At 41.7% G+C, this 14360-nt stretch overlaps 1 protein-coding gene across 2 annotated transcripts in view; it reads right to left on the bottom strand.

Moving 5' to 3' along the window:
* SCAPER (S-phase cyclin A associated protein in the ER) overlaps window positions 1-14360 on the bottom strand; it is a 494267-nt gene that overhangs the window by 33029 nt on the left and 446878 nt on the right. For both annotated transcript variants that reach the window (XM_027123707.1, XM_027123708.1), the window contains exons 28-29: window positions 12702-12939; window positions 7419-7568 (exon numbers count right to left, since the gene is read on the bottom strand). In XM_027123707.1, the coding sequence (XP_026979508.1) occupies window positions 7419-7568; window positions 12702-12939 (388 nt within the window). The remainder of the gene's footprint in view (window positions 1-7418; window positions 7569-12701; window positions 12940-14360) is intronic.

Raw genomic sequence — 14360 nt, 5'->3', positions numbered from 1 at the left:
TAATAATTAAATGGGAAGGAACGCAGAGTCACGAAAGTACCATAAAAGACAAGGAAGCTTTTGATTAAAAAGAATATTTTAATTAGAAACTGCAGCCCTATAGGAAACAGATGATTGGTTCTATCAAGGATGGGGCATTACTTTTATTATCCAGGTTTCTCTTCTAAAGTCATCTTTAGTATCATGGGGCTCAGTCCTTCCAGTTAATAGACTAAATGGTGGCAAATAAGAAGTGCCAATCCTTTATGCAAAGCAGTTTCCTAATAAAACAGCCTTAGGCTGCAGCAGGAGTTCAGGATCTCCTGTCTTATAAAGACACAAGCTGGAAATAAAGGATCCTCTGTGGACAAACAGGCACTGAAAATTAACATGACTTCTGCTTAATGATACGGAAAGATGAAATGAATTGAGCATCATAATTTCTCCTCTGAAATTTCTCTGATTTAAAGTAAGTGGCATGAGGTTAAATAAATTCACTTTCACAAGAACAGAAGTGAGGTGGAAAGGGCACTAACTGGACTGCCAATCAGGAGGTTGGGCTCTGCCAGTTCTTGCTTGGCCATTCCTTTTCCTTCTCTGAGCCTCAATTTCTCCATCTACAGTATGAGGGAGCCGGACTCGGTATCTCAGGGCCCTTCCAGGATGAAGGCTCCATGAAACTGTGATTGAAACTGGAATGAGAGCTTAAAACTGCACTTCCATATCCCTCAGGAAATGCTCACTTGGCAAATTACTGGGTTTTGGAGGGAGCAGAAAGGGGATTTAGAATGAAAATAAACAATCAACTTTTTAGTTATAGAAAACTCCCCAGTTCTACTGGGATATGAGCAGTTATCATTAAGTAAGCTTGAGGCTATTTCCCCTACCCTTCCCTTGCCATGCAGCCTGATGGGCATGGAGCCCAGCCACGGATGGTGAGCATGGCTGTTTGGTGCAGGTGAAACTACTGTGGCTAGAGACGGCATCAGACAGCAAGGACACTAACATCTCACCTGTAAGTCTTTGCTTGTGAGTGTCTGCCAGTGGACCCCCCTGTATTAAAATAGGAGAACCAACGTATATTCAGCTTTTAAGGATGAGCTGCCATGGAGTGGGCAAGCAGCTCATGAAGCTATCTGGTACTGAAAGAATCTGGAGTAGGGCAAGGAGGATCTAAAAAACCACAATATGTCTCCATAAAATCAGAATGCTGGTCTGTGGTTCTAATCTCAGCCATTAAAATATCACAGACTCACGGAGCTCAAAGGAGAGATGATCTAGGACAATCCTAGGTCATCCTAGGTCATCATTTAAAAAAAAAAAAAGGGCTTCCCTGGTGGCGCAGTGGTTGGGAATCCGCCTGCCAATGCAGGGGACATGGGTTCGAGCCCTGGTCCGGGAAGATCCCACATGCCACGGAGCAACTAAGTCCGTGAGCCACAACTACTGGGCCCGTGTGCCGCAACTACTGAAGCCCATGCGCCTAGAGCCCGTGCTCCGCAACAAGAGAAGCCACCGCAATGAGAAGCCCACATACCGCAACGAAGACCCAACACAGCCAAAAATAAATAAATGAATAAATTTATAAAAGAAACAAACAAACAACAAAAATAAAAACCCACAACATTTTTTTGGTGGTAAAATATGGATAACATATAATTTACCATTTTAACCATTTTTAAGCCTACCATTCTCAATGGCATTAAGTACATTCACAATATTGTGCAACCATCACCACTATCCATTTCCAGAACCAAGCTATTGGGTTGGCCAAAGAGGTTTGTTTGTTTTTTGCCATAAGATGGCTCTAGTAGTGCTTAGTTGTCTTTAACTTTATTCGAAACAATTTTGTTAGATTGTATTGTGACAGCTGTCATATCAGAGTGCATTTTAAAACAATTATGAAAATTGGTGGATTTTTGTGTAGCCATTTTAATATTGAAGATGGAAGGAAAAAAGCAACATTTTCAGCATATTATGTTTTATTATTTCAAGAAAGGTAAAAATGCAACTGAAACACACAAAAAATATTTGTGCAGTGTATGGAGAAGGTGCTGTGACTGATCAATCGTGTCAAAAGTGGTCTGCGAAGTTTCGTGCTGGAGATTTCTCGCTGGACGATGCTCCACAGTCGGGTAGACCAGTCGAAGTTGATAGCGATCAAATCGAGACATTAACTGAGAACAATCAACCACACAGGAGATAGCCAACATACTCAAAATATCCAAATCAAGTGTTGAAAATCATTTGCACCAGCTTGGTTATGTTCATCGCTTTGATGTTTGGGTTCCACATAAGTTATGAGAAAAAACCCTTCTTGACCATATTTCCACATGCGATTCTCTACTTAAAAATAACAAAAACATTCCATTTTTAAAACAAATTGTGATGGGTGATGAAAAGTTGACACTGTACAATAATGTGGAACGGAAGAGATCATGGGGCAAGTGAAATGAACCACCACCAACCACACCAAAGGCTGGTCTTCATCCAAAGAAGGTGATGTTGTGTATATGGTGGGATCGGAAGGGAGTCCTCTATTATGAGCTCCTTCTGGAACACTGAACGATTAATTCCAACAAGTACTGCTCCCAATTAGACCAACTGAAAGCAGTACTTGACGAAAAGCATCCGGAATTAGTCTACAGAAAACACATAATCTTCTATCAGGATAACGCAAGACTGCATGTTTCTTTGATGACCAGGCAAAAACTGTTACAGCTTGGCTGTGAAATTCTGATTCATCCACCTTATTCACCAGACATTGCACCTTCGGATTTCCATTTATTTCGGTCTTTACAAAATTCTCTTAAGGGAGAAAATTTCAATTTCCTGGAAGACTGTATAAGGCACCTTGAACAGTTCTTTGCTCAAAAAGATTAAAAGTTTTAGGAAGATAGAATTATGAAGTTGCCTGAAAAATGGCAGAAGGTAGTGGAACAAAACAGTGAATACATTGTTCAATAAAGTTCCTGGTGAAAATGAAAAACGTGTCTTAGTTTTACCTTAAAACCGAAGGAACTTTTTGGCCAACCCAATACCTCTTTGTATGGTCAAAAAAGAGTCATGTACCAAAATGTTCATTGAAGCTCTATTTACAATAGCCCGGAGATGGAAACAACCTAAGTGCCCATCACCGGATGAATGGATAAAGATGTGGCACATATATACAATGGAATATTACTCAGCCATAAAAAGAAACGAAATTGAGCTATTTGTAATGAGGTGGATAGATCTAGAGTCTGCCATACAGAGTGAAGTCAGAAAGAGAAAGACAAATACCGTATGCTAACACATATATATGGAATTTAAGAAAAAAAAATGTCATGAAGAACCTAGGGGTAAGACAGGAATAAAGACACAGACCCACCAGAGAACGGACTTGAGGATATGGGGAGGGGGAAGGGTAAGCTGTGACAAAGCGAGAGAGAGGCATGGACATATATACACTACCAAACGTAAGACAGATAGCTAGTGGGAAGCAGCCGCATAGCACAGGGAGATCAGCTCGGTGCTTTGTGACCGCCTGGAGGGGTGGGATAGGGAGGGTGGGAGGGAGGGAGACGCAAGAGGGAAGAGATATGGGAACATATGTATATATATAACTGATTCACTGTTATAAAGCAGAAACTAACACACCATTGTAAAGCAATTATACCCCAATAAAGATGTTAAAAAAAAAATGCTCAAGCCTCAAGAGGGAAAATTATTTATCTAAGATCCTGCAGCTAGTGGCAGAGCTGAGGTTAGAGCCCAGGCCTTCTAGTTGCTAGATTATGGTCCACTTTGTGCTCATAAAACACACTCATTTACACTTTCCCAGGATCTTTACGTGTCTTCCCCACGTAAGGCACACAGATATGTCCCAGAAGCATTCAGAGCTGCAGAATGGCAGCTTCTCAGTGTACTGTCTAGGTAAATGGGCATCATCTTCTAAACCCTCCACCCCTGCCCAAGAAATACTTCAGAGATCACTGGTAGAATGGGCCGGTGATACATATAATTTTCTTAAGCAATGTGAAATGAAAAGAACACTGAGCTGGGCTTTGCAAGACCTGTGTTCTAGTCCTGGTATTTAAGCAATTCTTTATGTCATTTCAGGGGGCTCATTTCACCTCTCTGAGTCCAGATTCTTCACCTGTCTGTGAGGTGGGAGTAATTCCTCTGCCTTACAGCCTCAATGAAGTGCTAATGAGGTCCAAGAGGCCACAGATGGGGCAAGCAGTATAAAGAATTCTACAAATACCAGAGGTTATGCTTTAGAAAAGCACCTCCATAAGGTGCAATGTCTCAGTGTTTGACAATTACTATCATTTCTATCAATTTCTGATTTCTTCTCTACTTTTTGTCATATTCTTTCTTTTCACAGATTGTTGCATTTCAGCAATTGCCTGAGGACTGAACTGACTTCTCTGACCTTCTACCTTCCACCAAATCAGAAGTGGATGTCCAGTTAGGATTCAATCCCTCTGGGAGGCAAGGTGTCGAGAAAGGAGGTCTGGCCTTTTTTACTTTTCTAATTTCTTCCTCTCAACAATTACCTCTAAACCCCACAGCTTCTTCCCCAACTGAGAAGCCACAGGGTCTCTGTCTCCTCCTTGGATTGCTTGCTGCTCTCTCTGCCCATTTAATCTGCTTTCTTCCTGTCCCAACATGCCCAGTCTTCACTTTGCCATCAGGTCCACGTCAGTTCTAACATGCCATTTCCAAATACCAGTTCCCCCGACCCCATTTCTCATTGACTCTGGTGAGCCCAGAGATACTTAGAGTGTGTGTTTTATCTATAGGAGAGGATTAGTCTGTGGTCCGGCAACAGCAGAAAATCTCTCTGAAATCCTACACAGTTCTGAGTTCAGTAAATTCATCACAACAGAGTTGGTTTAAGCAAAGAGCTTCAACCATCCCTAAACATGGGTGTGCTGAAGAAACTGAACTTTTTGCTGTAGAACTGTACAGCAAAATATTATCACACACACAAATTACTTACCTCTTTATAAGTGCAGTAGATAGTGTCATGATAAATGGTAAACGACTTAACAGGAAATTGTGAGGTAAACCATGGGCTGTCTACACAAGATAAAGCCACGCAGCCATTAAGAACTGTATTCACAAAGAAGGATTATGATATAATGTTAAGTGTACAAAGCAGGATAGGAGTGTATATACCATATGACCTCAGCTATGTAAAAATATTCATAGAGGGCTAAGGAGTGGGCGAAGTGAGTGAAGGTGGTCAAAAGGTACAAACTTCCAGTTATAAGGTAAATAAGTTCTGGTGATGTAATGTACAGCATGGTGACTGAAGTCAACAATACTGTATTGTATATTTGAAAGCTGCTGAGAGTAGATCTTAAAAGTTCTCATCACAAGGAAAAAAATTTTAACTATGTGAGGTGATGGCTAACTAAATTTACTGTGCTAATCATTTTGCAACATATAAATATATCAAATCTTCACACTGTACACACTTAAAAATAAGACAGTGTTACATGTTAATTATATCTCAATAATATTAACTGGCAAAAATATTCACAGAAAAGAGACTGTAAGGAACCTGCCAAAATGGTAACAGTGACTATCTCAACAGTGAGATCAGGGATAACTGTGACTCCTCCTCCTTCTTTACACTTCCTATCTTTTTCATGATGAGTAAGAAACACTTTTGTAATCAGAAAAATAAAAACAAACTTTTAGAGGGAAACAAAATGCAGTTTAGTAGGTCAAATGGACACACATGAAGAAAAGAAAACCACACAGGAGATTTCGCTCAACTTTCCTTCCTTGAGTAGCTTGTAAGAGACTCGTGGACCTGCTGGGCTTAGTCCACGGAAACGACAAAGCATCAGTACCTGAGAGAGCACTGCGTGAGTGCTCCTGTGGCGGGAGGTGAGAAAGATCTGCCCTTCTGGCAACGAGGTCTGCGAAAGGGGAATTTTTCTACGTATGACGCTTCTTCTGGCAAGGGTCCACATTTTCTACATTTTAATCATGGAAATCTTTCTAGAATGGACTTCATATTCCTTAGCCTTCTTAAAGGGAATGCACAGAACATACATTTTGCCTCCATGCTCACTCAGGGTCTGCACGGGGGGCATCAACAATCATCCAGGGAAATCAAATACAGGGCTTAGTGTCCCTTCGAAACCAGATAGCTACAATTTTTTTTTTCTTTTCTTTTTTGGCCGTGCCACGCGGCACGCAGGATCTTAGTTCCCTGACCAGCGATCAAACCAATGCCCCCCGCAGTGGAAGCGCAGAGTCTTAACCGCTGGACAGCCAGGGAAGTCCCAGATGGCTACAATTTCTGAGGTCTTGTGCTTGTCTTGTTGTTTTCTATCCTCTTTCTCCTTATCGGATAGGCAGTTGCAGCTCTCAGTGTGTAGGTTCTCACCTTGTATTTGGCTCTGGCACTACAGCTATCTCCTTCCTTCTTCCGCCCTGGTCTAGTTTACTGCAGGCTAATAAACCTAGTAAGCACACTTATTAGTGAGTTGCCTAAAATAAAAATCAGTAAGCTTAGAGTGAGGGTTAAGGGCTGTTCATAGGCCTTTTTCTCAGCTATAATCCACATAATTAAGGTTGCTGAATATGAGGCTTTAGATAACTGAGGTAGTCAGGAATTACAATTTGATGTGTTAGTTATGCCATGACTCTGTTTTTAAAAATAAAGATAACAACCTAAATGGAAAACGAATTTGAAAAAGAATAGATACATGTATATGTATAACACTTTGCTGTACACCTGAAAATATCACAACATTGTTAATCAACTATACTCCAATATAAAATAAAAAGTTAAAAAAGGGTAAAGTGCTTTATTATTGTTATTTTTAAAATAAAATCTGTAACACAGATTTCCCAACTTTTTAAAGCAACAGAACCCTATTTACAAATGAAATCTTGCTTAGAAACCGAATAATCAAAATAGTTAAAAGCAAAACTACTCTGGGTGATTCAAGGGGGTAAGGCCCAAGCCCTGCCTTCTCAGGCTCCCCTCCAACACCATCTGGCACCCTCTTAAGCACCTAGGCAGAAGCCAAAGACCAAGAGCAGTTTCATAAAGCACCAGACTAATGCTATAATATTTGCAAAGTAACCCAAGTTGAAAGATGTAATCTATTTCATTAAAACAACCACAAAAAAATACGAATAAAGCATCAGGATCTATGTGGTAAGGGAGTAGATGCTTCTGTGTGGCTTAAGAAGAACATTTTATTAAAAATATCTTATTGTTATAGCTTTAAGAGGAAGTCCTAGTGCTGGTCTAGTGCTGATCAAATCTCTTTGGAGGGAAGTCAGAGGCATATCCCTGGAGCCTGGTTAAAGGGCCTCACACAGGACAGATGGGTTCCAGCAGGCTAGCCTGCCTTTTCTCACTCCAATACCTCACACTCTCAGTGCTGGGGAAGCAGTCTGAGGAACTTTCCTGTGCCTCTTACCTGGTTATCTGGGTGGTTGACAGTGAAGTAGCCCACACAGACGATGACCTCATGAAGGAGGCTTTCGCAGGAGACGTGGCTGCAGTGGCCCAGTAGGGAGCTGGCGATGTGCCGGAATGCAAGGGACAAGCCCTCTGCCCCTACAATAGACTAACAAAGACAAGGAGCAGTTAGAACTCCCCAGCCCAGGGACAGCCAGGGCTGCAAATCACAAAACACACCTGGGCCCTGTGCACCTTCTGCCATGATGCCAGAAAAGCATATGAAATTTCTAGAGCACTGTGCTTAACAGTTCAGTTCAGGGATTCCTGCTCCAATAAACGACCATAATAAATGCAACGTTTAAACTGAAAAAAAAAAACAGAAAAAAAAAAAACAGAAAATAAAGCATAGCAGACCAAATGCCTGTACTACGTGGATCAAGACACTATTCACCTAAAGCATGAGTATTTATCCCATTTTTAACAAGGTATTTTTTTTCTCATTGCACAGTCTCACTGTAGAAAATTTGGGAAAATATAATAATACTAAAATTCACCTGTAAATCTACCATTTAGCTAACTTCCAATACTTTTTTTTTTTCTGAAGGAGAAAATAATTTCTTGTATGCAGGGATAAAAATATGACTCTAATTATTTACTTATGTTCAAATAGAAAAGAAATATAAATAACAATTAGTTATTCAAATAGCTCTTGTGCTCCCAAAGTAATGTAAAAAAACCCAACAACCTCCCCCTGCCCCCCCAAAAGAGCACAAAAAACAAACCATGAAGCCCCCTCAGCTATGAGGCTTCTGGGATCCTTTCTCGAGACAGTCAAAGGGCTGTTGGTGGTGGGCGACGCGGGAGGAGAGCCTGAGTCTGTCTGTGCAGCCTGAAGCGTCTATTTAATAAACATGTCAAACAGACAGAGCGACAGGAGGGCAAAGGGGAGAGGCGAGGCCCACAGAATGCACTCGCAGCCCACACTGGAATGAAGCACGACTGCCAGCCTGTGGGAAAAGGCAGTGTTTTAAACTCATCTCTTGATTTGAGGTCTTGGCTGGCTTGAACCAGGTCAGATACTTTGCAGCTTGGAAGTTTCAATGAATTCACTCTGCCTAACAGCCGGGGAGGCACAGTCTTTTTAATAAATACTGTTGAAACAAAATTACTACTAAATTTTAAGAGTGCCTTCTGTCTCCGTTTCATTGCACTGAGACAAAATGTTTTTCAAGCCCCAAAGAGACTTCAGGAGGGCCCTGCTCCTTTAAATCAAGTAGTGACACCTTCTCAGCTCAGCCCTTATTTAATTAGTTGTGTCCAGCTTGCTGTGACCCAGTGCCCTCTGTTTAACCTTCACTGATAAGAGCAGGTCAAGGGGCATGTAAGTTTGAATATAAAAATTAAACCAATTTATCAAGGAAACTATATTTCCTTTTTAGCCAGAATTAATTGCCAAGTCAGTACATTGATTTGTTTCTTGAGACCACCTTCAATTGTAAAAACTGTCAAAGTATATGCACTATACAATATCCGGGATCTCAAGGCCATCTGTGCCAATATGAATTCAGAGTGAAATCAGACTCTTTGCTGAAGGGAGAAAAATATTTTGACAGCCTTATTAGTATATAATGAAATGGAACCAGTTAAGAAAATATTCTAATGGATAATCTTTTGTGACTACTATGCGATGAGTTCTCAACCAAAACAATCACATAGGTTTATGGCTTCAAAGAAGGGTGCAGAAGCACTGGGAATGTTGCATTTGAAACCTAACCTTTTGATTCAGCATCTGCAAGATGGTTTGGGTAAATTCTTCACCTTCAGAATATGAGTCAGTCCACATTTCCTGAGGGCCTACTATGTGCTAGTTAGCACAGTGCCTTTATGTAATCTCATTTAAACCTCAGACTTGTGAGGTAAGTGTTTTTAATCTCTATTTTACAAATGAGAAACTCAGTGTTAAGGATTCAAATGACTTGTCCAAGGTCATACAACTTGGTAGTATGATGGCTCAAAGTCAGGTCAGTCTGACTCGAGACCCAGAGGTCTTGATGAGGATGCTTCTCCATAACAGCTCTACAGAGATGCATTCTTGCGATGCACTGGGACTCAAACCGTCAACATGTCTTACACTGTCTTGTCTAACTCTTCAGAGGGTCAGACCATTTATCTCATTTCAATTTTCTTCTTCAGTTCCTTCAATCCTCTCAGGCAATTCATAAATTGTCTCCCAGATTTTTTCTGAGCTCAGACCCATGCTGTACCTAAAATCTCTTTTCCTGTGCTTTATAAACATAGTTCCTGAAATCTCACTTTTGACAAGTAAGTTGTTTTAATGAACTAGAATATGAGTTTCTCTGGCCATATCTATCATAAAAATAATACTTTTCTCCTAAACTCACCCATTGCTTTACAATGCAAATATTGTGCATTTGTATGCTATTTACTTGAGTACTGCACGATTGATCAGGCGTCTATCTATGGCAATGATGTCTATGTGGTCAGATGCTTTGCTTTAGCTTGCTCAACAGAGTGTAGTAGTTAGTTAAAAAAAAGGACTATAAATCTTTGACAGCCGTCCCACTGAGAGATGGGGCCTATGTCTTCTCCTCTTGAATCTGGAAGGCTTATGACGGATTTAACCAAGAGAGGATGGCTGATATGTAACCATATGACTTCTGAGGCTAGGGCATAAAAAAGCCATGCAGCTTCCGTTGGTTCTCTTGGAGCAGTTGTTTTCCAGGAGCTTCCTCTCAGGAAACTCCTACTGAGAACCCAGACACCATGATGTTTTGAGAAGCCCAAGTCACATAGAGAAGCCATACGTAGAGTCTCTGGCCAGTAGTCCTTGATGAACCTAGTCTCTGAGTAATCAATCCCAGGCATAAAACATGAAAGTGAAGGAGCCTCCAGATAATTTGAGCTCCCAGCTATTTGAGTCAATTTGCCCCTCTTCTCCATACCCCCCAACCCCAGTCATTCGAGCCCCTCAGCTGAAGCCCTACATCGTGGAGTAGTGACAAGCCACCTCCACTGTGAAAAGCCCTGCCTGAATTCTGGACTCACAGAATCTGTGATCATAAAGGTTGTTGTTTACCCCACTAAGTTTGTTTGTTTTTCAAATGTATAAAAGTAACTGGAACAGTAAGGTAATCATTGGTAGATGTATTAAAGGACCTGATGTTAGAAATTCTAGGTATCTGGGTCCCTGCACACACTGATGAAGCATAAGAGAAAAACATGTGCTCGACTTTGGGCACCAAAAGGATGGCAGCCAGGAGGAAGGTCCCTGAAGGCCTTCCTGGCCCATGCACTGGTTAAGGGGAAAAAGGTACCTGGGAACAATGTCTGGGGAGAGGATGAGAAGCAGTGATGGCAAAATTGACTAAAATAAGACAGGAGAGTCAGAACAGAGAAAAGGAAAAGAAGAAAAAGCAGGAAAGAATTAAGAGAAATATGGAGTAACAGGAAGGACAGAGAAGAAAGAAGCAAAAGAAGTGTTAGGAACCAGCCACAAAAGGACATTCCCCTGGGGAGGTGGGCATCTCACTCTAAGAATGGCTCGAACTCTCGAGTCACCTTGGTGTTTCTCCTGGGGTTGTGGCAAAAGCGGCTCAGGTAGGGAATATATTCTGGGCTCAATACGGCAAGGAGCTGCAGAGGAGAAGTCGTGGTTTCATCTTAGTTGGGCATGAAGGGCTCCAGAAATAGATTTTTGACTTTTCTAACATTATTGGCCATTGTGCCTAAAGGTCATGAGGGAGCAGGGCTGGTTGGAGTTCACTGGTTCTTTTGAGTAAGGCTGCACAGGCTGTGAGTTCATGGAGGGCTGGGGGTAGGGCAGGGACCTGGGGCTCCCTGACACTCAGAGTGACTGATGGAATAAATGGCTGACTTAATGTAAATGCTTGTGTATGATGTGGTGACCCCTGAAGCAGTATAAATCCTGGTCAGAAGACCCATAAACCAGGAGCTCAGGAACATTTTTAGGTATTTGCTTTTCATAATCCCTGGTAACAAAAGAAATCACTCTAGTTGGACCTAGCTGATGGGTAGCCTGCTGGTCTCCATATTCTGAGGGCATAAAATTAGCATATCTTGATTTCTAAGCTGTTTCCAGACGGAACACAATGGGGTTGGGTCTTCATAAAACACAAATGTTACGTTCAACCCAGAGGCAAGAACCATTGGCATTCTCTGGAGCAGGTACCTCTTGTTCTAGGTGTGGCTGTAAACTCTCAGAACTTTACATATTGTGTAGCTACCACCTAAGGCTAGTTCAAGTGCTTTGAAAACTGAAAAGCATTAACCCTAAGGAAGAGATTTCTGTTCTTATGATGGATAAACTAACTCTACACAGTTGAAAGATACTGAATCCAATGATACGACTTACTAATTTCCAGTTGTGAAGAGAATGACAGGAAGACAAGAACTGCACATTTGTCACCAGCTACAAAACAGAAGTGTTTCTTCCATCTTGCGATGACCAAAGACCACAATTTTCATACATTTGTATCTCTATAACCTTTTTCCCTTTGAGCAAAGCAATTCATCTAAATTATGGGTTCATTATCTGCCAAGTTTGTTCCCTTTTTAATGAAATCACTTGACAGTTAATAAACTGAAAGAGAAAGTCTACTCCTTGGGGCTTGCTCTGTTCCAAAGGTTCAGTGTTTTTGAAAATTAAATTTCCTACATGAAAAACAATCTGCTTCTAAGCTGACAGTCTGGTGTTATAACATAAAGCAAGTTTTCTTCAGCTATAAAACCTTAGTGTTTATAGGGGTTTGCACATTTAACGACACATGCACTTTACGTTGGATACAAGTCAGTTAAATCATTCATAGACAGTCATATCAATCAAAACAATTTATCTAATTTTGGTCGTGTTTATATAAGAAACCATTACTTTCCTTAATATTTAAATGTTTATGGTATGATAATGCCTTTTCTAAAGAAATCAAGACAGAAGATTTATAAGTAGCAGAATGGCATAGGCTTGGGGCCATGGGTACCAGTCCTGGCTCAGCCATGTGTAACCCTGGGAAATTACTTAACTGCCAGCTTTTCCACCTGTAAAATGGGTATAATAATATTCTGTAGGGTAGTCATGAGAATAAATAAGAAAGCATATGCAAAGCACCTAATCCAGTTCCTAGAATACAGCAGCTTAATAAATAGTACGTATTATTATTCCCTGTATTGTAGCTTATTCCTTATGCCCCAATCCAGGAAAAGAACCTCTCACCATATCTACACAAAATTATTTACTCTTGGCTGGTTAACCAATTCCTGGTACCTGAAAAGCAGGCAGGTCAAGAGCTGCAAAGCTGTTGAAGAAACGTAAACTCTGAATGGCCACTTGGACTGTGTTCTGAGCGTAACTCTCCTTGGGACTAGAAGTGCCGGGGTCCGAGATTGTGCCATGGAAGAGGACACAGTAGAGCATATGCAGAACTCCAGCCAGGTCTGTGGCCTGAAGAGCAGCTGTCAGTCCTGTGGGATCCTGGCGATTATTGTCAAATATGCTGTGTGACCTGATAAGAAACATTCAACTTTTTAACAGAAATCTATTAAAGGATGCTAGCATTTTTATAGGTCAAATGGAACATGACAAGCAGACCGTTAAAAGCAAACCATGTGAGTGGTGTAGTAAGGTAACAAGAAACCTCCAGGAGTAAATGCAGCCCTCCCCCCAACCAAGTGCACTGCGGCCCGCCCTTTTCTCCAGCTGGGAGACCGGGCTGCTGCAGCAGTGGCAACTGAGTACTCTGCAGCCAGGCTGAGGCTGCTTCCACCCTTTGCAGCCTAGATAGCCTCACTTTGTTTAGATTCCAGGCCTGGTGGAACTGGACAGAGTCCATGAGAGCTGTTGGGACTCAGAACTCAAAACACCATGGCTTCCTTTCTGGATACACAAGGGAATCTTCTCAGGGGAGGCAGTTACTGGGAAAGTACGAGGCCTCAAAAACCCAGTAGTGTGTTGGTATACCGTGACAGGGAGACACTTCAACCGCTTCTGAAGGCACAGTTCCATCATCAAGGAGTATTGGCAGGACAGGTTGTAGGAGCCAGACTCTCAAGAACAAGCTAGTGCTGGATTAGCTTTGTACAAATCACCTTGAAGTTAGCTTAGCAATTGTGGCAGGCAGTATGGATGAGCAAGAAGCAACGGCAGTGGCAAATGAATTCCTCAAATCAATAGGAAAGGAAGGGTTTGCTAAATCCACCTCACTCTGGAACTCAGGTATGCGTGAAGCATCTAGTGATCAAGAGCCTACAATTTTAGTAAATGTGGCTGCTAAGCATTCATTCACCCTTTTCGCCCCTAGAAACCATGCCCAGGTTTCTCTCCCCTTCCCACAGCCAACATGCTTCAGGTGGGGCCCCCTTCCTATTCACTCTGGCTCAAGGGTATGTAGGCCTAAGGTAAGGGGAACATGGAGGGAGATTCTTGGGCTGAAATGCCTGGAAAGAAGCCCTCCCTTTTTCTCCACAGGTTTGAATCTGAAATGTAAGCTGCTGCAGCCATTTGTTCTAACCACTGCACAAATCCTCAGGTCTCTGGGCTGTTCCAAGTGGGTCAGTCACCTTTCTTCATGGGACACAGCTTTTTCTCAGGAAGGGAAGTTACAAGTCCCTGCTCAGTGTCTCCCTTTAACCTGGTATGATCTGCATAAAGCTGAGCAGAAGTGTCTTTATGTTTCTGCCACAGGATGATGCCCTTCCCTATTTAACACTAATATAGGTCCCTCCCATTCCTTTTTCTGTTGTTGTTGTTATTGTTCCTTTCAGCTGGAATCTAGAATGGGAGAGAGGCATTAAAGATCTATGCTTATCTCATAAATTTGCCCAGAAGCACTGAAGAGATGCCACTAAGTAAATATGAATTCGAAAGTGCTGGCTGGCAAGTTTCTAGTATCTTGTCTAGTTTTCTAATCTATAACTTTTTAAAGGG

The sequence above is a fragment of the Aethalodelphis obliquidens genome, unplaced genomic scaffold (assembly GCF_003676395.1).
Source record: "Aethalodelphis obliquidens isolate GAN/ISIS:26980383/991018 unplaced genomic scaffold, ASM367639v1 scaffold26, whole genome shotgun sequence".
Lineage (NCBI taxonomy): Eukaryota > Metazoa > Chordata > Mammalia > Artiodactyla > Delphinidae > Aethalodelphis > Aethalodelphis obliquidens.
This window is presented reverse-complemented; position numbering and strand designations above follow the sequence as displayed.